The sequence below is a fragment of the Amblyraja radiata genome, chromosome 7 (assembly GCF_010909765.2).
Source record: "Amblyraja radiata isolate CabotCenter1 chromosome 7, sAmbRad1.1.pri, whole genome shotgun sequence".
In the NCBI taxonomy this organism is placed as follows: Eukaryota; Metazoa; Chordata; class Chondrichthyes; order Rajiformes; family Rajidae; genus Amblyraja; species Amblyraja radiata.
The window spans coordinates 76,344,971-76,369,990 of record NC_045962.1 but is presented as its reverse complement, the minus strand read 5'-3'; the positions used below and the strand labels follow the sequence as shown (position 1 = coordinate 76,369,990).

General features: G+C 41.3%; 1 protein-coding gene across 6 annotated transcripts in view; it reads left to right on the top strand.

The window, feature by feature from the left end:
* ptpn4 (protein tyrosine phosphatase non-receptor type 4) overlaps positions 1 to 25,020 on the top strand; it is a 163,485-nt gene that overhangs the window by 133,354 nt on the left and 5,111 nt on the right. For all 6 annotated transcript variants that reach the window (XM_033024839.1, XM_033024838.1, XM_033024837.1 and 3 more), the window contains 11 exons: positions 67 to 226; positions 3,873 to 3,956; positions 4,531 to 4,587; positions 6,029 to 6,185; positions 6,372 to 6,538; positions 8,238 to 8,328; positions 10,151 to 10,212; positions 11,109 to 11,255; positions 12,100 to 12,228; positions 16,452 to 16,600; positions 23,131 to 23,266. In XM_033024839.1, the coding sequence (XP_032880730.1) occupies positions 67 to 226; positions 3,873 to 3,956; positions 4,531 to 4,587; positions 6,029 to 6,185; positions 6,372 to 6,538; positions 8,238 to 8,328; positions 10,151 to 10,212; positions 11,109 to 11,255; positions 12,100 to 12,228; positions 16,452 to 16,600; positions 23,131 to 23,266 (1,339 nt within the window). The remainder of the gene's footprint in view (positions 1 to 66; positions 227 to 3,872; positions 3,957 to 4,530; positions 4,588 to 6,028; positions 6,186 to 6,371; positions 6,539 to 8,237; positions 8,329 to 10,150; positions 10,213 to 11,108; positions 11,256 to 12,099; positions 12,229 to 16,451; positions 16,601 to 23,130; positions 23,267 to 25,020) is intronic.

Below are 25,020 nucleotides of genomic sequence, written 5' to 3'. Positions count from 1 at the left end.
CTCAACTATGCTAACAGAGAGGCGTCGATTTTAAATTGCAGCGTACTAAAACTAACTTTCTCCTAGTTGTCAGGAAACGGCTGGAGAAGGGCAGCCACCTGCATTGCCACCTAAACAAAAGAAAAATACAACAGTCCTGTCTCATCAGGCTAACATTTGCCAGCAGGAACTGGGCACCCACTACAACGACTTCTTGGATGTTCCACTTGCATCTGAAAAATCGACAGTGAGTAATGTTTGAATACAGCTTTTTACAAACTCTCAAGTTACAGCATGAATGTAGACCATCCAGAGAATTATAGTTTGTACCATTCTCCCACCCCTCCTATAGCCACACGTTGGATTTCCTTACAGATTCCTATCTAGCTCTCTTGAATTCTGAAATTGCCTCTGTCTTCACTATTACCCAGAGCAGTACATTCAGAACTACTTGCTATACTTTATAAAATGTTTTTCTCATTTTTGATTTTTTGCGAATCACCTATTCTATATCCTTGGATTTGACCCTTCTCTTGGAATAGTTTCCCTCTACTGTCTTTATGCTCTCTATCAAGACCACTCAAAACCTCTGTGCTGAACATGATGCCAAGGCCATGACTAATCTACCCAAATCCCTCCGTTCCCTGCATATCCATTAGCCTATCCAAAAGTCTTAAATGCCACTAACGTATCTGTTTCAACCACCACCCTGACATCCTCCTTTAAACTTTATCCCCTCACCCTCAAAGCTATGCCCTCTAGTATTTTCCCATCCTGGGAAAAAGATTCTGCGTACCCTATTTATGCTTCTCATAATTTTATATACTTCTGTCGGGTCTCCCCTGCAACCTCCACCATTCTTTTATTAGTCAAGAATTTAAATTGAAAAGGAAAGTCAGAACAAAGCTAACAGCATGCAGTAACTCGTGCATGAAAGAATGAAAGGTGTCGATATTCAGAGTAACCTATTGTCCGTGTACATGAATCGTATAAACATGAATGTAAAGCAAGCAGTTGGGAAGTCAATAGCTTATTTGCATTTGCAAGAACAGATGTTTTTTTGCCCAGGACCTGGAATATTTTGGACTGATGTGATTCCCTTAAGTAGCAGGAATGCAACAAGGTTCAACAGATTGATTCCTCGGGAAGGGGCACCAGCCGATGCTTTCGAGAGTATTGTTAATATGAAAGGTGATCTTGTGAAACAAAATTCTGAAGTGTCGTAGACGGTTTTGGTGCAGGGATGATCTCAACTTGCTGGGTTATCTAAAACCACGTGTCTCACTCAAAATAATGGATCGGCCATTCAGGACAGAGTTATGAAGAACTCTCACGAACTAAAAATGCAGTATGTATCCTTGGGAATTTTCCAAAGAGGTCTATTGGTCACTATTCTTGCTGTTGAGGGAGTTCAGTGTAAGTTCACCAGGTTAATTCCCAGGATGGCGGGACTGTCATATGTTGACAATATGGAGCGGCTGGGCTTGTACACTCTGGAATTCAGAAGGATGAGAGGGAGTCTTATTGAAACATGTAAGATTATTAAGGGTTTGGACACGCTGGAGGCAGGAAACATGTTCCAGATGTTGGGGGAGTCCAGAACCAGGGGCTACAGTTTAAGAATAAGGGGTAAGCCATTTAGAACGGAGTTGAGGAAAAACCTTTTCACACAGAGTTGTGAGTCTGTGGAATTCTCTGCCTCAAAGGGCGGTGGAGGCCGGTTCTCTGGATGCTTTCAAGAGAGAGCTAGATAGAGCTCTTAAAGATAGCGGCGTCAAGGGATATGGGGAGAAAGCAGGAATGGGGTACTGATTGTGGATGATCAGCCATGATCAAATTGAATGGAGGTGCTGGCTCGAAGGGCCAAATGGCCTACTCCTGCACCTATTGTCTATTGTATATATATTTAAGATGGAGATTAATAGATTTGTAACTATTAAGGAAATCAAGGAAATGGGGTTAGCATAGAGAAAAGTACTGAGGTAAAGTATCAGTCCTGAATAGTGGAGCAAGCACAAATGGCTAAATAGCTTATTCCTGGTTTGATTTCATATTGTCTCGTTCTTTTTAAATTATGGAAATTATAGGCACTGTTGAGCAGTTTTAAAAGGGGTTTATTGAAAAATCGTGTTTACATTTGAGAAACTTGTTTCTGTAGCATTTTATTCTGTAGTCAATCTTGAGGTAATATCAACTGACTTATTTGAGGCCAGAGAATATTGAAAATGAAAATTACTTCTGATCAGAATATATCACATTTTATCTCTCAAACCCATGGACATGGACTTTTGGCTTCAATGTGGCTGCATCCTGTGGATAAAATGCTATGTTCAGCTATTTAAAGAGAAGGCAAATAGAAGAAAAATACCAAACGTGCTCTATCTAGCTCTCTCTTGAAAGCATCCAGAGAACCGGCCTCCACCGCCCTTTGAGGCAGAGAATTCCACAGACTCACAACTCTGTGTGAAAAAGTTTTTCCTCAACTCCGTTCTAAATGGCTTACCCCTTATTCTTAAACTGCATTGGGACGACAGATGGCACAATGGGCTAAGTGTTCGGCTGGCAACCGGAAGGTAGCCGGTTCGAATCCCGCTTGGAGTGCATACTGTCGTTGTGTCCTTGGGCAAGACACTTCACCCACCTTTGCCTGTGTGTGAATGTGAATGTGTGTGAGTGATTGGTGGTGGTCGGAGGGGCCGTAGGCGCAGATTGGCAGCCACGCTTCCGTCAGTCTGCCCCAGGGCAGCTGTGGCTACAGAAGTAGCTTACCACCACCGAGTGTGACTGAGGAGTGAATGAATAATGCGATGTAAAGCGCCTTGAGTATTAGAAAGGCGCTATATAAATCCCATCCATTATTATTATTATTATATCCGAGCCTCTTGTTGATTCAGTTTCCAAATTAACTATCTATTGCATCAATGAAGAAGCACCCATAGAAACTTGAAAATAACTGGATAGAGCACAGATTCCCTGAAAGAAGCCGAAACATGTCTGTTGAATGATTCTCAAATCCAGTGAATTGTTCTTTTGCATCAAGTCATTTGGCATCCTTGTCGAGAAGTTATTTATATTTTAAATGGGTACTTCATATTGTTCAGTGGATATACATCCATATCTGAAGAGAGTGCTGGAGTAGCCCAGTGAATTAGGCAGCATCTCAGGAGATCATCTATGCAAATAGGAATTGCATCATTCTGTTCCCATTGCACCTGACAATTTAAACACTTGTAGATAGACACAAAATGCTGGAGTAACTCAGTGGGTCGGGCAGCATCTCTGGAGAAAAGGAATAGGTGACATTTCGGATTGGGACCCTTCTCCCTCGGCACATGTCTGTTGTATTTTGTTATCTGATCTTTTGTTTAAAATTGAATAAATAGCGGTAGATGACCCTAGAAGTCAGGAGGTGACTCAAGGTATATAGGAAAATCATACCCAGTTACTTCGATTTATCCTTTTTGTAAAAGCCTGTAGATATGAAAAATGAAACAGGAAAGAGGTTTATGTGTAGGAAAAAACTGCAGATGCTGGTTTAAATCGAAGATAGACACAAAATGATGGAATAACTCAGCGAGACAGGTATCATTTCTGGAGAGAAGGAATGGGGGTCTTGATCCAAAACATCACCCATTCCTTCTCTGCAGAGATGTTGCCTGTCGCGCAGAGTTACTCCAGCATTTTGTGACTATCTTGGAAAGAGTTTTAGCTTATTTTCACAGAAAATGAGATGGAGAATCTTGATTCTCAAATAGTACTTTTTATTTTAGACCTGATTTTGTCCATTGGATCTCCAGCGATGAACATTCTGCCATTACTTCTTAACCTTGTAATGTTTCAGAAAAATCTCATATGTTTAGAAATATTGACTCTTAACGCCTCTTTTTTTGCAGCCGAATGGTACAGTTCCTCACGACAATCTAGTTCTGATAAGATTGAAAGCAGATGAGAATGGGAGATTTGGTTTCAATGTTAAGGTAAGACGTTTTGTATTTGCAAACAATGTGCTTCACCTATTCTGAAATCATTTTTCAGTAGGAATTATTTGTAGGAATTGGTGTAGAAGGAAATATCATAAGTGACAAAAAAGCTTTTCACCGGACCTTGGTACCTGTGACAATAATAAACTAAACTAAAACTATATTACTCAAAGCTAATTGAAGGATGGTTAAAGAAAGGTTTACCGAACCTTATAATGATGATGAACATTAACTAGTCTTGGGTAATTCTGAGCTATCTTGAGTTGACTTGTATAAAAGGAGAGTTGTGGAAGTTATTTATTTTAAGCAATGAACAGCACGGTCCCATCTACAGTAGATCCACATTTGCAAAGTTTTCTCATCAGCTCGACTTAGACAGCAGAAATTGACATATGATATTTTGATTTGCTACATTTAACAATATCTCGATAACTGATCAATGGAATGTTGTCAGTAGGCTCTGTTTAATTGCAGTGTTTTAATTGGCTATTAGCAATATGTGCTATCAAATTGTGCTAAATTGTTCGTTAAAAATGTATTATTCATTAATCTTTTGTTTAATTTCTCATAGGGAGGCATTGATCAGAAAATGCCCGTAATAGTATCGCGAGTGGCACCTGGAACACCCGTAAGTAATGCCGCAGAAAGATTCATATGAAGTAATATTCGGTATGGGTGTCACAGTAACAGCAGTAGCATTCAGAGACCTTGACCGCTGATCAGAATATACAATTTTGATTCTGCCGCAGCAGTGGAGCAATTAAACTTAATTACTAAAAAATCTGGAATAATAAATTATCAACATTGTCCGCAATGAAACTATTGCATTTTCATAAAACCCACTAGCTTTCTTCTTCATGTAAGGAAATCTTTGCGCAGTCTAGGCCTGTTTAAGTATCCTGACCTTTTACCACGAGTCTTAATTGAGTATAGGTCAGCAACAATTGAGAATAGACAAGTTTCTCTGGAAGATGTTTCTGTGGCAATTGTGGCATTTTCAGTACAGCTCATCTAAAAGAATAAATCTCACTTACAGCTTGCAACATTCTAATATTTTTCACCCAACCACCTTCAATAAATTTTGGGAGAAAAAGGGCAATATTTGATGAATCACAAGTTGCAAAAAGCCAGGGAACAATGTAAAGGGCTGATAAAAAATGAAAACTCTGGCTCTTAAATCTCTGCTAATGAGAGTCCCAATTAAATCACCTTGATATTGCATGTAAACATAGTATATGAAACACTTGAGAAATTTGTGGTTCCCCAGTGTATCGAAGAAGCAGTAATGTATACAGGTTTGAATCTCATTATACAACCTAGGTGCACAATCTATAGACTCACTACAGTAATGCAAGTGTGATTCATTGTTAGTCCTACTATATTTTGCATGCAATATGAAAATATCTTGCTGATTTCACTTCAGATTAATTTTATACTGAAAAAATGTTCTGATCTATTAACCATAATTTATCCTAATTTTTTGTGATTTATAATTTTCTGGTTACTGGTCACAGTCTTACAACCCTTGAGAAGAGCAAATCAACCACCATGTCTCAAATCATAGTTAGGTAAAGATAACTGTGGGACATCTTAGTAAATTTGAAAGTGCTACGTACACATTTTTTTAAGCCACCAGTGAACTTGCGGAAATGCTCAGATACACTTCACTGCAATGAAAAGCAAAAATAAATACAGATGTTGGAAACAGCAGGGCATGCAGTATTGGTGGATTACTTTCCAGAGATGCTTCCTTATCTGTTGTTTCCAATATTATCTGTTTTCACTTCTACGTATTATTTTGTTAACCCAGTGAGTGTCTAAAGACGACTCCCCTGCACATTCTCTTCCACACATTTATTTTATCCCCCCCCCCCCTCAAATCTATACGTGGAAGCTGAAGAACATCAGATTCTGGTTCACTAAATTTTGTAAGCAAGGATTTTGCTGAATTTAAGCTCTGCTGTAAAACTAGCACTAAATTAGTGTGGTAGTCTGTTCACTGTAGAATGTGGCAATATTTACCAATATTTAATGGCTATTAATTTTTTTTGTCATTTTTTCTTCCCAAGGCTGACACTTGCGTCCCACGGCTCAATGAGGGTGATCAGGTTGTACTGATCAATGGTAGGGATATATCCGATTACACACATGACCAGGTTGTCGCGTTCATCAAAGCCAGCTGTGAGATTCTCTCTGAAGAACTATTACTACTAGTTCGGCCAAATGGTAAGTGTGGATCTTCAGAAATGTGATTGCATCTTTGTATGTAGCAGATTAACCTCTGTTCGAGCTCGAAGGATTTTTAATATTTGGAATATGTGATTGAGCTTTCTGACCCCTATTTCCCCCAAGTACTATATAAACATTGTTGTTGAAGTCCATTAAGTAATTGTGTGAAACGTATCTTCTCAGCTGTTTATGATGTTGTGGAAGAGAAGGCAGAAAGTGAACCTGATTTTCAGTATATTCCAGAGAAGTCTCCTTTGGATGTAACCCACCAGGATGATGATGCCTTAAGAGAGTCGATGATACATTTACGGGATGGTCTTGAGACTGGAACAATTCTTGCGCAGTTTGATGTAAGAAGCGATTTCAGCATTAAAATGTATAAAGTTTATTTAAACAGACCTTTTCACACTTTGTGGAATGAGCTGCCGGATGAGATAGTTGAGGCAGGTAGTACCGCAATGTTTAAGAAACACCGGGACAGGTACCTGGATAGACAATAGGTGCAGGAGTAGGCCCTTCGAGCCAGCACCGCCATTCAATGTGATCATGGCTGATCATCCCAAATCAGTACCCCGTTTCTGCCATCTCCCCATATCTCCTGACTCCACTCTCCATAAGAGGCCGATCTAGCTCTCTCTTGAAAGTATCCAGAGAACCGGCCTCCACCGCCCTCTGAGGCAGAGAATTCCATAGTCTTGACAACTCTCTGTGTGGATAAAGTGTTTCCTCATCTCCATTCTAAATGGCTTACCCCTTATTCTTAAACAGTGGCCCCTGGTTCTGGACTCCCCCAACATTGGGAACATGTTTCCTGCCTCTAGCGTGTCCAAACCTTTAATAATCCTATATGAGATACCCTCTCATCCTTCTAAACTCCAGAGTATACAAGCCCAGCCGCTCCATTCTCTCAGCATTTGACAGTCCCGCCATCCCGGGAATTAATCTTGCAAATCTACGCTGCACTCCCTCAATAGCAAGAATGTCCTTCCTCAAATTAGGGGACCAAAACTGCACACAATACTCCAGGTATGGTCTCACCAGGGCCCTCTACAACTGCAGAAGGACCTTTTTGCTCCTATACTCAACTCCTCTTGTTATAAAGGCCAACATGCCATTTGCTTTCTTCACTGCCTGCTGTACCTGCATGCTTACTTTCATTGACTGATGAACAAGGATAGGTTTGGAGAGATAGATGGGCCAAATACAGGCAAGTGGGACTATTGTAGATTGGACATGCTAGTCAGTGTGGGCATGTTGGACCGAAGGGCCTGTTTCCCAAATTATGATTTGAAGCGGTACAAGTAATATAACATGCATGCACGGCAATCTCTGAAAATTTGGCTGTTGTGTTATGAGGTCAGTCGATAAATAATTGTGGTGGAGATGGAGGCCATTTGATCTTTTTTGCCTGTGCTATTTAACCAATTAATCCAACTCCTCTGTTCTTTCCCTTTACTTTCCCTTAACTTTCCTCCAAGTTTTCAGCTAGTTTGAATTTATTGAGTCTGCTCCACATTCCTCTTTATGAATTCCACATTATAAAAATTCTTTGTTTGTGTCGCCTCTGTTATTTCGCTATTTACCTTTAGATATATGACTAGTTAGCGATAAATAGTTAAATGAGGATAAATAGTTATTTTCCACCAACGTGACTCCACCAACGTTATTCATGATTTTGAAAGAATGGGCAGTTATAATTATCGAACTTGTTAGGATAATGAATAACAATTTGTAAGTGGAGTGACATATTTAATAACCACCTGAACATACAGCAAACTGAGTAACATCTAATTCATTCATCTAAGAAAATGCAGCATTTGTTCAGAGAAGGAAACCAAACTACATCTTCCATTTGAATTGCCTGAAGTGTTCACCTAAACTATTGGTATTTAAAGTAAGCTTGTGCAAATTGCTCCTTTCATGCTTTGTCAAGTACCTTATCATTGGATCTGAATTGTAAATGTACATTAGGTTTATCGTGGGGGGTTTTTTGTCCAGCAAGTTATGTTCCTTTGTCATCATTGAAAATAAACATTTTCTTTTTTTCAGCAACTGTATAGAAAAAAGCCTGGTATGACAATGTTGTGTGCCAAGTTACCTCACAATATTTCCAAAAACAGATACAGAGACATCTCACCTTGTAAGTAAAGCTTTTTTTTTTTTTATGGCAATGGTTCAATCAAGGAATTTATAATCGACAAAATCTTGTAACAGTGTAGGCTTTTATGGTTTTGTATCACAATCCGTTTTTTATTTTTGTAATCTCTAAGGAAGACAAAGTGCTTCTGTTCTGCAACACATCAGCAAATCCCTTAATCTTGCAGAATTTTGTCACAGACTGCTTATACACAGCAAAATCATTTTTAGAACTTTTTCTTTGTTCTCTTTCACCTTGCAAATAAGGTGCTATGATTTTATTACATTTGAGCAAATATTTCTAGCGCGTCATCTGAAAATGCATTGTAGGTCATTTCTTAGCTTGGAAGAAGTGGAACTATCACTTGTTCTGATTTTATCATCTATAAACATTTCCAACACTGAAACTGTCCTTTCAATCTATGTGACAGTGTTTCTATAATCTATTTCCCTCCTATTTCTTCCTGTTCTTCTCATGTGAGGTGAAACAATGTTCTAGAGCATAATGCGGGTCTATCTACCATCATAGTTGGACTATTAAGGGCCTGTCCCACTTGGGCGTTATTTACGCGACATCATTTACGTGTCACGACCCGTGCGTCGCGACGTGCAAGTGACGAGCGCATGGTGAGACGTGGCGTAGGCAGTTGCGCGCCGCGTCCCAGGATTTTGGGATTCACAAAATCTCCGCGCGCCACCTGCATGACGTGCAAATGACGCCCAAGTGGGACAGGCCCTTTAATTACCACAGTTCACTTCCACTTTCCACCTCAACTGTGTAGCCTCCCAGTTATCTGTACTGAGCTAAACTGGTATCGAGCAGCATAGAACTGATTGGTCTTGAGCACATTCAAGGACCTTCCATAGGTTTAATCAATAGACCCCATCACTTAGGGCCTTATTCTTGACCTCTTAAATTAACCACCTTTGTATGTAGTCATGTCCAGGTGTTGGTTGAAACTAAACATGCTATTCTATTCTGAGATGGCTGTTTTAGCCCTCAGACTACTATAGCTTTATCCTACTAGGAGGCACCAAAAGCAACTTTGTGTATCAAAACTAATTTCTATCTAAACCATCTCTATCCAAGAGATCCCAAGCCAGGCGACTCTTGGTGTGCTAGGCATAGGTGGATCTGCAATCGCGCCTTACAATCGATCCACTCTTTTTTAAATCTCTACTCCAATAACAGCATTTCTTACTTTAACTATGCTATTCCCTTTTCACTTTGTACACTGTGGATGGCTCGATCATAATCACGTATTATCTTTCCGCTGGTACGCAACAAATGCTTTCCACTCAATACCTCAGTACAGATAACAATAAAGGAAACTAATCCATTACTCACATGACCATTTTGGGCCATCTTGTCCACCTTCATCAGTATTAACCGTACCACCTAGGGCCCTACTAATCACTTATTTTTCTGCCCCTGACCCCTCTCTCCCTCCAACCCTCATTTCATTCCAAGCTGCTGGGCAATTAAAGCCATGTGATGGGACATAATGGGGGGGTTGATACAGGGCTGGCAGAGTCAATACTGAAGATCAACAAAATACATGATAACGATAATCATTTTCCAAAATGTCCAGGCAAATAAATAGTCAGCATTGTGCATCTTTTTTATTTATTATTTATTGTCAGACTGTCAAGGGTTACAACTCCAAATATTTGGAGCATTTTTTCTGTATTTTATACAACGTTTTCATTCTGTTTTAACAATGTATCAATGCTATTATATCACAATTGTGGTATTAAATAATTTTATTGAATTAAGTCTAAATATCCCATTGCCTGAATTACCAACCTCTTTGTTTTCCTTGCAGATGATGCAACACGGGTTATTCTAATGGGTACTGATGACTACATCAATGCAAATTATATAAATGTAAGTAGCTGTGTCCTCTTGAAATTGTATTCTACATCGCAATGAGCCATTGTGAAGAAGCTATGTACAATATATATCAAGCTAATGAGCAGTACATTTACCAATGATACAGCGTTTTAAAATCTTGCCCATAAATTACAAGAACACGTCTTGCAGTTCCCCACCAAGAAGTATTATCTTCTTAGTGCTCTATGAATCCTAAAAGTTCTTGTTAGAACTGTTATAAAGTTATAAAATACAATGCTGACCAGGATATCCATCTATGGTAATCTTACTTTCCTGTGTTTGACCCATATCCCTCTAAAACGTAGACAAAAGTGCTGGAGAAACTCAGCGGGTGCGGCAGCATCTATGGAGCGAAGGAAATAGGCAACGTTTCGGGCCGAAACCCTTCTTCAGACAGAAACCCTTCGCTCTATAGATGCTGCCGCATCCGCTGAGTTTCTCCAGCATTTTTGTCTACCTTCGATTTTCCAGCATCTGCAGTTCCTTCTTAAACATTCCCTCTAAACCGTTCCTATTTATGTCCAAATATATTTTAAATGTTATAGTACCTGCTGCAAACAGTTCCTTTGGCAGTTCATTCCATATTTGTTCAACCCTATATGTGAACAAACTGCCCATCGGGTTCCTACTAAATCTTCCTCCTTTCACTCTATAGATATTTATTTCTGAATGGCATGATGGAATCATTTTAAGGCTTCTTTAATCTCATTTGGTTTGGATGTTTTGAGTTTTGTCCATTGTGCAGTATAAGAGTTTTTAATTGATTGCTTTTTCCTTTTGAGTATCTGTTCTTACATGGCACAGAACAAATACTTCACATTCTAACGATGAACTTGGACCAGAGTGCGTAATATTATCAGCATTAATTTAGACATGTTACATTTTTCCAGATGGAAATCCCTTCTTCCAGTATAATAAATCAGTACATCGCTTGTCAGGGGCCCTTGCCCAATACTTGTCCAGATTTTTGGCAGATGACTTGGGAACAAGGGTCCTCTCTGGTTGTGATGCTAACCACTCAAGTAGAAAGAGGCAGAGTGAGTACATTGCATGGATTGTTTCTGAGTTGAATAAAAAGCATAATTTGTGCTGTCATTTTGTACTTATGCCGGTGGGGGTGAGAAACCAGTCTGTCGGGAACGGATCTGTTGGCTCCACCAGGGTCGGACTTCCAGACCCACATCCACAACGGGCAAATTGACCGTTTGGCGCAACAGTCCCTATGAGGTCGAGATCGGCTGCCTCACCCGGCCTAGGCGCCACATTTCTGGGGGGTCTTCCAGGAGGGGGGGGTGGGTTTTAACTGTGCACTTGTAATTTTGAGCGGATTAAGAGGTCATGTCATAAGTGACAGGAGTAGAATTAGGCCATTCGGCCCTTCAAGTTTACTCCGCCATTCAATCATGGCTGATCTATCCCTCCTAACCCCATTCTCCTGCCTTCTCCCCGTAACCTGCGACACCTGTACTAATCAAGAATCTATCTATCTCTGCCGTAAATATATCCACTGACGTGGCCTCCACAGCCTTCTGTGGCTAAGAATTCCACAGATTCACCACCCTCTGACTAAAGAAGAGGTGCCGGATCGCCAGTTGCCGGAAAGTCGTTGGTGTTCCTGGATGTGAAAAAGCAGGTGGTGTTTGTCCTGTATTTGGATGGGGTTGGCTGCCACTCCAGAACATACTCCTTTTCCAACAAAACAACTGTAGGATTTTGCACTTTGAATTTTTTTTTTAAATCGCTTTAAATGTAGATTTCAATCCTTGCCATTACTGTCTAGGACAGGTGGTATCATTTCCAATAGTAAGTCAAATTTGAAAGCAGTTTTCTTCCTATTCAGGGAATTCAATGACATTTACATGATGTATCTTCCCAATGTAGGTCAAGTGTCACCAGTATTGGCCTGAACTTTCTAAAAATGCATCTTATGGGAATTTTGAAGTTGGTTGTCATTTGGAAGAAGGAAACCCTGCATATGTCTTCAGAGAATTGACTTTAACTAATTTAGAGGTAGGACAACTGGGATTGTTCCTTTCAGTGTGACCCATGTTACATATGTGTCTTTATCACCTCCAGCCATGGAGGCTTGTGATGTACTGGATGTTAGCTATGTTTGCCAGTTCTGAGTAGTAACCACAAAATGTTTACACATAGGAATGGTTTGGGAACCTGTGAACTCAGCATTGTGACAATTCAAGTAACGGAAGTTCGCCCTTCAGGAATTCACAAACCACAGCCAAAAAACATTGGATATGGGATAAAAGTTCACTCTTACGGAATTCATCTGAGAAAAATAAACACTATATATGAAACAAACAAATTGTCAGTTTTTGTTTGTTACCTAATATCGAGATATGAATGGGTTTTCTTGGGGTACTACCCCCACCCTGTAACGGTCATAGTCATATAATAGTGTGGAAACTGGCTCTTCGGCCCAACTCACACACACTGGCCAACAATCTCCTAGCTACACGTCCCACTTGCCTGTGCTTGGTCCATATCCCTCCAAACCTGTCCTATCCATGTAGCTGTCCAACTGCTTCCTAAATGATGGGATAGTCCCAGCCTGAACTACCACCTCCGGCAGCTTGTTCCATACACCCACCCCCCCCCCCCTCCCCCTTTGTGTGAAAACCTTACCCCTCGGATTCCTATTAAATCTTTTCCCCTTCACCTTGAACCTACGTTCTCCGGTCCTCGATTCCCCTTCACTGGACAAAAGACTCTGTGCAATTACCCGATCTATTCCTCTCCTGCCTTTGTATACCTCCCTTTATCTTCCTGCGCTCCATGGAATAGAGACCCAGCCTACTCAACTTCTCCCTATAGCTCACATCCTCTAGTCCTGGCAACATCCTTGTAAATCTTTTCTGAACCCATTCAAGCTTGACAATATCTTTCTTATAACATGGTGCCCAGAACTGAACACAATATACTAAACCAACGTCTTATACAACTTCTTCACCAACGCCATTTGCAACTGTAACATAACCTCCCAACTTCTACACTCAATACTCTGACTGATGAAGGCCAATGTCCTAAAAGCCTTTTTGACCACCTACGACTCGACCTTCAAGGAACCATGCACCTGTACTCCTCGATCACTCTGCTCTACAACACCACCCAGAGGCCTATAATTTACTGTGTAGGTCCTGTCCTTGTTCGACGTCCCAAAATGCAACACCTCACACTTTTCTGTATTAAATTCCATCAACCATTCCTCTGCCCAGCTGGCCAATCGATCCAAATCCTGCTGCAAGCTTTTACAACCATCTTCACAATCTGCAAAACCACAAACATTTGCAGATGCAAAAAAATGGTGCCCCGTAGGAGTTACTAATTATTAAACTTGTCTAACATATCTTATCTGCCTCAGAATCTCCAGTACGAATAAAGATTCTTGTTTGTAAACATTTGTGTCTTATGATGCCATCTAATGTTTTTAATTAGACATAAATTGTGAAATGCATCATATAACAAAAAACACTGTTTTTGTGTTTTGTTAAATGATGCATCTCATAATTTTATTTTTACTGGTAAAATACTGCTTTTATGTGCTTATATATTCAAGAAAAGAATGTTACTTTACTGCTGACAGTTGAAAGTCCTAATTGTCTTTCTCAAATTTTATTAATATTTTGATATTTTCAACTGTAGTAGGTTGACTAGGTTTTAACCGCGAGTCAGGCTGAGTTTTCAAACGTAAGTTGTTGCTTCAATGCAATGTCATGGGAGCACTGCAATATTGGGAGTGCAATCTTTCAGAAAAGATTTAAACGTGTCTACCCCTTGAGATGAATATTAAAAAAAACACTACTTTGAAGAATAGATATCCTGAGTTCCATATTCAATATTTAACCCATAGTTACCTGTGAAACTCTATTACTCTAAGGACTCTATGAGAGTAGGGAGAAAAATAGAAGAAAAGCTGTTTTAGCCTGACTTTGTGTTTGTAAAGCATAGCAAATTTTTAACAAAACATTCTCTCAGAAAAATAACGTCCATGGATCCGCCAATGTTTAAATTTAGTTTAGAGAAACAGCGTGAGACAAGCCCTTCGGCCCACCGAGTCTGCGCCGACCAGCAATCGCCCATATGCTAATTCTATCCTACACACCAGGGACAATTTACCAAAGCTAATTAACCTACAAACCTGCACGTCTTAGGAATGTGGGAGGAAACCAGAGCACCAGGAGAAAACTCACTCAGTCTGTACGGAGGTTGTACGTTCTCCCCGTGACCGCGTGGGTTTTCTCCGAGATCATCGATTTCCTGCCACACTCCAAAAACGTACATGAATGCAGGTAAATTGGCTTGGTATAAGTGTAAATTATACAAATTATAATGTGCGTAGGATAGTGTTAGTGTGGGGATTGCTGGTCAGTGCGGACTCAGTGGGCCAAAGGGCCTGTTTCCGCGCTGTATCTCTAAAATCTAAAACACTACAGGCCCTATGAATACTATGATGTGGTGATGGGTTTTTTATACAGCTTTGCCATTACATTTACTTTTGTTGAAATTGGCTTTCCAATTACTGTTATACAGGTCCATTTGTTTTCCTTTCTGCAGTTATTTTTAAATCTCCTGTGAATAGCATCTCAAATTTAATAGTAAAACCAGTGCATTAAATCCAAATGAATGAAGAAAACTACAATGCAAGACAATCAAAAGCCAATATTTATTTTTCTCCAATTTCTTTTTGCCGTTAGTACAAGGGAGACGGGCACACTTTTTTTTTCTCCCCATTGAGGTTTTGTGACAGTCACCTTTATTGTATTCGCCAGGCTTTTACCCCATTCCACAAGGTTGTATAAAGTTGGCTTGCATTCAATAGTTTAGTTATATTCCTCAGACTTATTTTCTCTTGGTGAAAACAAAATATGCCCCATGGATAAAAAAAAAAGAGGCTCACCTCATCAACTCAGGCTGTCCACATCTGGGAACATCCTCAATCTTTTTGCACCCTTTTCAGCTTAATGATATCGTACCTACAGAAGTGTGCCCAGAACTGTACGCAGTACTCCAATTATGGACCCATCAACATTCATCATCCTGAAAGGTTATCTCTGTTTCCTGTACCACAGATGCATCCCGACCTACTGAATGTTTCCAGTATTTTCTGTTTTTATTTCAAGCTTTCGGGGTCTACAACCTTTAATTTTCAAAGCCTCAATATAGTTTGGTGAACAATAGGGTCAAAGTCGTCGTCACCTTTCAGTATCACAGGGGAAGTAAACTCTGACATCAGAAAATTCTAGAGAATTATTATTGGGTATCAGTGGGAGCTAGTTTACACATCCTTTCCCAGTGACCATGAAGCAGATTTGCTGACTAATTTTGAAGTGGCACTCGACATTTTAAAACTCAGCCTCCTGACTCTGCTGAAAGCATTGCTAAAAAATACCCAGATGCATATTAAATATAAATACAAATTAACTTGCTGCAAATTTGACTTTGTAGCCCACTGCCACTAGTGAAGTCAAATTCTGTTCTGACATTTACAAAGATTTGAAAGAGGTATATATTAAATCGTGACTCTTCTCCAGAAGAAGGGTTCTGACCCGAAACGTCACCCATCCTTTGTCTCCTGAGATGCTGCCTGATCGGCTGAGTTACTCCAGCACTTCGTGTCTATCTTTGGTCTAAACCCACATCCGCAGTTCCTTATTTCCACATATTTTTAAATGATACATTTTACCATTTCTGCCCAATTTAACAGGCGAATACTTGATAGAGTTTGACTGCTTAGTAACCTAGCAGCCGTTTACAAATCATCAGCATCACCGACTCCTGGAGTCATCGTCATGGAGAGAAATTGCACGGAAACGGGTCCTCCGACCCCTGATTTCACCCTGACCATTAACCACCCATTTACACTAGTTTGGTATAAATCTTATTCTCTCCACTGAGATTCTTCCACTGTGCACTATGGGCAATTTGCAGTGAACTAATTAACCCACAAACCTGCATGTCTTTCGGATGAGTGTGTGTGGGGTGGGTGAGGGGGGGGGGCGGAAACTGCAGTATCTGGAGGAAACCCACGCGATCACAGAGAATCTGCAAACTCCACGCAAACCTGATATCAGGATTGAACCTGGTATCTGGGACTGAGAGGCAGCAGCTCTAGTAATTGAGCCACTGTGCTGTCCATGTGAATTTAATTTTGAGAAAAGAAGCTTGGAGGAATTAAAGGGCATACCCTGAATGAACTGTCATGTATTGCAACTTCACAGAGAAATGAGAGCCGTCCACTCACACAGATCCAATATGTTGCCTGGCCTGACCATGGTGTTCCTGATGATTCAAGTGATTTCCTGAAGTTTGTGTTGCTTGTTCGAGAAACACGAGTTGGCAAAGATGAACCAGTTGTTGTACACTGCAGGTAAATCTTGTTAAAGCTGATTACAAACTAATCAAAAGAACAGTGTATTCAAAACGTAATCATCAGAATTTAGACGCAAGCTAATAAATTGAGTTGATATCAGAGCAGAAACTCCAAACTGATGTTGATCCAGTTTGCGAATGGCAATTTACTGGTTTGTAATTTTATTCAATGGTTTGTTTAAAAGTGAAAGGTAAACCAGGAGCCTGCTGTTTGTTTATCTTCAGAGTTATGAAAGTTGCATCAGATTTGGTCACTTTGTCCTTTCTTTCTCAATATCGTTTACCACTGGAAAATACTAATTAACTGTTATCGTATGAAACTCAAAAAAAAAAGCTGCACTTGCTGAAACTCAAAATAAAGACGAAAAAAGCTAGAGTTTACAAAGGGCTGGAATAACACGGTGGGTCTGGCAGCATATCTGGAGTAGAATTATCCAGAAATGCTGCTGAATGAATGTCGACTTATCTGCCTACATTCTATCTTTGTCCTGCCCCCTCCCCTGACATCAGTCTGAAGAAGGGTCTCGACCCGAAACATTGCCCATTCCTTCTCTCCAGAGATGCTGGCTCACCCGCTGAGTTACTCCAGCACTTTGTCTTTTGTTGTAAACTAGCATCTACAGTTCCATGTATCCAAGCTAGAGTTTACCTTTCTCAGAACTGTGAAGAGGAAAGAAGGTTGTTGATCTCCAAGGAGGGTGGAGGAGGGAGGATATCTCTTCTGGGGTGAATACCAGAGAGGCCATGGAGGATAAAGTGTAAATAAGGTTATCTGGCCAATGAGAGCAATTGGAGAGTGAGAACATAAACACAAGAACAAGGAGCTACAAAATAGAAATGGGCGCGGCTGGTCATGTCTTCCACATAGAGGAAGGGAGGAACGAAGGGGGGACCCGGCGTGGGACCCGGCGTGGGACGTACGCCGAGACCGGGAGTGGGGGGTGGTTTGATACGACAGTTTGGTGAACATTTGTAACTTTGTTGACGCCAGAAATGCGAAGGCTCTTATGTGCTGCCTGGGTGAAATCTGCTGTATGATTTTAACTAGTTGTATGCATAAACAAAGTATTTCTCTGCACCTGGGGACAATAAAGTATAATTGAATCATGAGGGAGGGGGGGTGAAATGAGCCAAGACGATAGCACAAATGGTTTACTAATACAGACTGATAAATCAAGTTACCTAAAGTTGTCGAATTCAGTATGAGTCCGTAAAGCTGCAAAGTGCCCACATGGAAGGTGAGGTGCTGCTCACAAGCTTGCATTGTGCATTGCAGAGACCAATTAGAAATAGAATGGAAAATCAAAGTAGCACATTGTGTGTGTATATACATAAATGTAGCACGACTGTTAAAGGCATTGCATTTTAATCCACTCTTTTGAACAAAGAGTTAGCATTTTCCTAAATGTGTTGATGAATTCTCCACTAGGAGGAACCCTAGAGCTGGGGTCGGCAACCTTGTTCTGCGTAGGGGCTGGGACGCATGTCTGTGAGCGGATGGCGGGCCACATCTATCACGTGTATACATGGATCCCGCCCCGGGTGGCAGGCATCAAATCAAGTGTTCACAGAAGGTAGACAAAAATGCTGGTGAAACTCTGCGGGCGAGGCAGCCTCATGCATTCCTTGCATGTCTCACTCGCTGAGTTTCTCCAGCATTTTTGTCTGCATTCGATTTTATCAGCATCTGCAGTTCTTTCTTAAACGTGTTCACAGAAGGTGTGCGGCCGGGCCTGCGGCTTTGCGCAGGATGCGGTGCAGCCAGAGTTCGCCCCGTTCGGGACGGGCACTTGGCCGCTGTCGCGGTGGGGGGGTGCGCTCGGCGCGGGCGCTCGGCAAGCCGGATGATTACAGGGAAAAATAATCCGCCTGCGGAACGGATGATTTCGGGTTACGGGCCGCATTCGGTTGCCGACCCCTGCTCTAGAGCATTAGAGATTGATTGTCCCTTGCATTGTGTTCCCAGTGGTCTTCCTCTACATTGTAGCAACCAAATGCTGATTGGGCGGCTGCTTTGCAGAGCGCCTGCATTAAGTCTGCAAGGCGACCCTGAGCTTTCTGTAGGCTACCCCTTTAATTCTCCATTCCATTTCCACTCTGGCACTGGTCTGCAGCCACCTGCACTGTTACAGTGGGATTTCTGCCTATGTCTGAGAATTGGCTCGGCTTGTGTTTTTTCTGCTTGTGGAGGACATGCCCAACCTGATCTACATTTCACAACTCTTACATTCCTATTTTTCCTATGTTCTCCCCCTCTAATATGCTTCCATACACTTGTGTTTACGGATTTTCCGCAGGAGCACCTCATTTTCACCTCCTTTAGAAACATGCCCATCTCCCCGCAGCTTGTTTCTTTCCTCTCAGTTCTGACAAAGTGGTTAACCTTTAAGGTTAACTTGTTTGTCTTCCCACCGATGTGGCCTGACCTGAGTATTTTCACTTTTGTTTTTGTTTTTATCGTGCCGTAGAGCGATACGGCACAGAATCATGTCCTTCGGCACAACTGATCCATGCTGATCAAGTGCTAAACTGTCTGAAGAAGGGTTTCGGCCCGAAACGTCGCCTATTCCCTTCGCTCCATAGATGCTGCTGCACCCGCTGAGTTTCCCCAGCAATTTTGTGTACCTTCGAACTGCTTAACCGAGCTAGTCATTCTGCACCTGCACCTGGCCCAAATCGCTCCAAATATTTCCTATCCATGTACCTATCCTAGAGTCTTTTAAATGTTATGATTGTGCCTGTCTCAACCTCTACTGATTCCATATATACACCACCTTATATGTGGATAAAGTTGTCCATCTTGTCCCTTTTAAATCTTTGCCCTCTCACCTTAAACCTGTGCACTTTAGTCCTAACCTTGGGCAAAAGACTCGCTGTTCACCATATCTATGCCATTTATGATTTTGTAAACTTCTATGAAGTCACCCCTCAGCCTCTTCCATCGAAATCTCTTCTGCAACCTTTCCAGTTAAATGACATCCTTCCTGTAGCAGGTGACCTGTAGCAACTGTACATGATGCTCCAGATGTGGCCTTACTAACGTCTTGTGCAGCTGGAACATTTCCTCTACTCAATACTCCTAATGATGTCGCCACTTTCATGGAACTACGTACCTGCACCCCTGGGTATCTCTGTTCCACAACACACCCTGGAAGGGGGATGGGGGTGGGGGGGTGTTGTGCCATTTACTGTGCTGTTCCATCTGCCTTTCCTCAGTATCCAAGTATTCTGTAGGAATAATAATAATGGATTAGTAACTGCAGATGACCTCCCCATTACCCTCTGTGGAGGTAACTGCACTTAACCCTTACAGCATTCACAAAACATTACCCACATTTTTGAGATATAGAATGAAATTTATGCTCATGGCATTTACGCGAGATAAAAAGTAAACTCCTATTTTTTCTCTCAATTTGCGTTGATTTGTGCGCAGAAGACGCGTTTGTTTCCCCGTATTGCATCACTCTCCCCGGTAATGTGGAGGGTTGCTTGTATTAAAAGTGTTTAAAAGAATCAGTGCATGATCAATTATCCCAGGACCATGTCATGGCTGCAGGAGTTCATTAGGTTATCTGCTTCAGTAAGTTTCCTTCTCTCAGGAGATCAGAAGTCGGGATATTTGTTCAGTTCCATTCACAGCTCCTCAGTAAGTGAATGCTGCAAGACTTGGACAGGTGCGGGGAATGGGCCAAAAGTACTAGGTCAATGAAGTGAATTGTACTATATTGTCACACGTACCTAGGTACGGTGAAATGCGTTGTTTTGCATACAACCCGGTAAATTCATACAGCAGACCTCACCTAGGCAGTACACATGAGTTGCCATGTTTCTGGCATCGACATGGTTACAAACCTCTACTGAACAGGGTGGTAATCATCTTCAGAAAGAGAGTCTTGCCAGTTATCTTTAACATTCATTGGGTGAATACCCCGCCAACAACACCCCAAGGGCCACCATTCATCAAGAATTTACCTGGAACAATTGTATAGATCTTCTGGCAACAAGATATGGTCAGAAGGCTGGGCATGTTGAGCAAATGACTTGCGTCCCAATACCTTGATACCTTTTCATCAATAATACAGGACAATTAAAAGTAGAGTGGAATACTTGACTGGAGTAGTAGTTTGTGCAATCCACACTATGCACTGCACCTACCAAACACATGACGACTAACCAGGAAGGAGCAGAGCAAAAGGCACATACCACCATTCCCTCTCCAAATACTGCCTGGCCCGCTGAGTTCCTCGAGCACTGTAATTTCTTCAATATTCCAGCATCTGCAGTTTCTCATGTCACCATCCACTATTTGTCATTCTCCCTCCAATTCATACACCAGCCCGACCAGGGAATATTTTATTGTTCCTTCATTGCAGTGAGATCCAAATCAGTGCACTCCAGTTCTTTGTGTCCTGTGGTGGCTAATGTAGAATTTGCAGACTCTACCACAGCTGAGACATGAGCTGCTGGATGGGATGGCAAGTAATTTGTGAGGTGGCACATTCTTTCCACTATTCATACCAGGCTGTTACGTGCTCCTAAGACCCACATGCAGTTCTCAATCTCACTTTGAATTTTAGGTCATAAGGAATAGGAGTAGATTTAGGCCATTTGGCCCATCAAGTCTACTCTGCCATTCAATCATGGCTGATCTATCTCTCCCTCCTAACTCCATTCTCCTGCCTTCTCCCCATAACCTCTGACACCCGTACTAATCAATTTTCCTTGTCTATTTCTCTATTTTGAGCATTTGTGACCCTTGGACGATGTTTTTTGCTACAGGGAGGTTTTGAGAACATCCTTGAATCGTTTTCTCAGTCTATGTGCATTCTAGGAATAGAGTATCTAGTTTTGGGAGACTGGTATCAGGCATGCATGTGGCTGCAAATTCAACAGTTCAAAATAAATTTGCTGTATTGTAGAGCTTGAAATACTTTATGGGCAATTATTAGTGTTTAGAAACAGTGCCGAAACGGCTTGGCCCACTGAGTCTGCACCGATCAGTGATCCCCATACATTAACAGTACCCAACACACACTAGGGATCATTTTACATTAATACCAAGCCAATTAACCTACAAACTTTTGCGTGTTTGGAGTGTTGGAGGAAACTGCAGATACATAGATACATGGAAAATAGGTGCAGGAATAGGCCATTCGGCCCTTCGAGCCTGCACCGCCATTCAATATGATCAAGGCTGACCATCCAACTCAGTATCCCGTACCTGCCTTCTCTCCATACCCCCTGATCCCTTTAGCCACAAGGGCCACATCTAACTCCCTCTTAAATATAGCCAATGAACTGGCCTCAACTACCATCTGTGGCAGAGAGTTCCAGAGAACTCGGAGGAAACCCATGTAAGATCACGGGGAGAACGTACAAACTCTGTACAGACAGTACCTATAGTCAGGATCAAACCCAGGTCTCTGGTGCTGTACGACAGTAGCTCTACTGCTATGCCACCGTGCCTCCCAGTGTATTCAGGATGAAGATAAACTAGACTAAGTGGGACCCGTTGGTTCAGCTTTATTCTCGGCAGCTTCTGGACGTGCTCACGGACTCAGCCCAGCCTCCGGGGCTTTGTTCTCCAGCGGGTGCCGGAAGGGGCGTTACCTTCATGGTGACTGACAGGCGAAAAGACCAATCTGCTGATCTCATGGTTTTTATAAACCTTCATAACTTTTGTAATCTTCCACCGATCGGAACAAAACTTGGTGCGCTTGGAGCAGAGGAGAACGGTAACATGGCAAAAAAAATCCTAGCGATATAAGGTGCCGTTTTTGCGCAAATTTAAAAACAACGTAGACCGGAAGTGGTCAATGTAAGAGTATTAGTAATAGTATAGAAGTGTAGATAGATAGAGAGAAGATAGATATAGATGGAGATAGATAGATAGAAGATAGATGAGAGCCTCGACATTGACAATTTTTTTTAGTGAAGTCTTGTCCGTTTTTGGGTAACTGCCGATGTTAGATTTCAGAGATTATTGAAAAAATAATACTCAGTAATTTTGGGTAGAAAAAAGCTGCTCATGATCCTGGTAAAATGTGGAGAAAATAACCAAGGGTTTTGTCTTCTAATGTGCGGCATCGTTCCTGCTGGAGCGTTTTCATGTATGAAATCCAAGTGATAACAGGGTTGGATCAAAGTTGTATTCTTCATGCCATTGTGACTTGCCAACTCCGATTATCGAGGTTCACGTGATAATTGGCTGTTTGGAGGAGTATCAGTGTGTTGTTCAAGTCTGAAACTGTCTGCGTACATAAATCACTGCTTTTGGGTGTGAACATCGGTTGGGTTTATGGGAGGGGGATGGGGGAGCTTGTTAACTAAAGAATGGAGGGTCTGTATATGTACCAAAATATATGATTTAATTAAGTGAAAATTCATCTGAATTGTGAATGAATATCCTGCAATTTGAATGGAACAATGAACGATTTCTTGTGTTTGCACAGGCTGTTTAATAATTAAAGTTGCTTTAATCAGGTTATTGATTCCATTGCAACTTGTCGTTTACTGTTTGTTTTGCAGTGCTGGTATAGGTCGAACTGGTGTTCTTATGACTATGGAGACAGCAATGTGTCTAATTGAGTGCAATCAGCCAGTGTATCCATTGGACATTGTTAGAACAATGCGAGACCAGAGAGCCATGATGATTCAAACACCAGTGAGTACTGATTACTTATTTTTCACCTGCCATCACACTTGTCTGCACTGAGGCATTACATTCAGTAAATGGGATCAGATGGCTCTTTAATCAGTTTTGGTTGGTTTGGGACACTGCCAAAATGAATACTTCACATGGTTTGTATTTAGATTATCATCACTTCTGGGAGCATGGCATTACACAACAGGGGTTTAAATTGCATCTCATCTTTGCAGCTATCATTTACTGTTTGGTTCCCCTTGGATATATAATTTATGATCTATGGTTTGCAACTTTTTAAGTAAATTATGCATTTTGCTGCACTAAATGCAGTTCTCTTGTTGAAAATTTAAGCAGTCAGACTTCTGCTAAAGCCTATTTATAACTTCCCGTGCAATCTCAGTGCACGATCTTTCATTTCTTTCCCTGTGAGTAATTATTCTGGGAAACTTAATGAATAGTGAAAGGCCTGGATAGAGTGGATGTGGAGAGGATGTTTCCACGAGTGGGAGAGTCTAGGACCAGAGATCATAGCCTCAGAATTAAAGGACGTTCCTTTAGGAAGGAGATGGGGAGGAATTACCTTAGTCACAGGGTAGTGAAACTGTGGAATTTTGCCACAGAAGGCTGTGGGGGACACCAATGGATATTTTTATATCAGAGATAGATAGATTCTTGATTAGCACGGGTGTCAGGGCTTATGGGGAGAAGGCAGGAGAATGGGGTTAGGAGATAGATCAGCCATGATTGAATGGCGGAGTAGACTTGATGGGCCGAATGGCCTAATTCTGCTCCTATCGCTTATGATCTTATGAACCAGTTATGATAACTATCTCAGCCTCAAATTTAATTGATGCTAAGATTTTTTATTTTACTTGGATTTCCTTTAAAATGAAGGCCATTCCCTGCATTTGTATTAAACTGGTAAATTGGATTAGTAAGTATGCAGATGATACTAAGATAGGTGGTGTTGTGGATAATGAAGTAGATTTCCAAAGTCTACAGAGAGATTTAGGCCATTTGGAAGAATGGGCTGAAAGATGGCAGATGGAGTTTAATGCTGATTGTGTGAGGTGCTACATCTTGACAGGACAAATCAAAATAGGACATACATGGTAAATGGTAGCGAATTGAGGAATGCAGTTGAACGGAGGGATCTAGGAATAACTGTGCATAGTTCCCTGAAGGTGGAATCTCATGTAGATAGGGTGGTAAAGTAAGCTTTTGGTATGCTAGCCTTTATAAATCAGAGCATTGAGTATAGAAGTTGGGATGTAATGTTAAAATTGTACAAGGCATTGATGAGACCAATTCTGGAGTATGGTGTACAATTTTGGTCGCCCAATTATAGGAAGGATGTCAACAAATTAGAGAGAGTACAGAGGAGATTTACTAGAATGTTGCCTGGGTTTCAGCACCTAAGTTACAGAGAAAGGTTGAACAAGTTAGGTCTTTATTCTTTGGAGCGCAGAAGGTTAAGGGGGGACTTGATAGAGGTCTTTAAAATGATGAGAGGGATAGACAGAGTTGACGTGGACAAGCTTTTCCCATTGAGAGTAGGGAAGATTCAAACAAGAGGACATGACTTCAGAATTAAGGGACAGAAGTTTAGGGGTAACATGAGGGGGAACTTCTTTACTCGGAGAGTGGGAGCTGTGTGGAATGAGCTTCCAGTGGAAGTGGTGGAGGCAGGTTCGATTTTATCATTTAAAAATAAATTGGATAGGTATATGGATGTGAAAGGAATGGAGGGTTATGGTCTGAGTGCAGGTAGA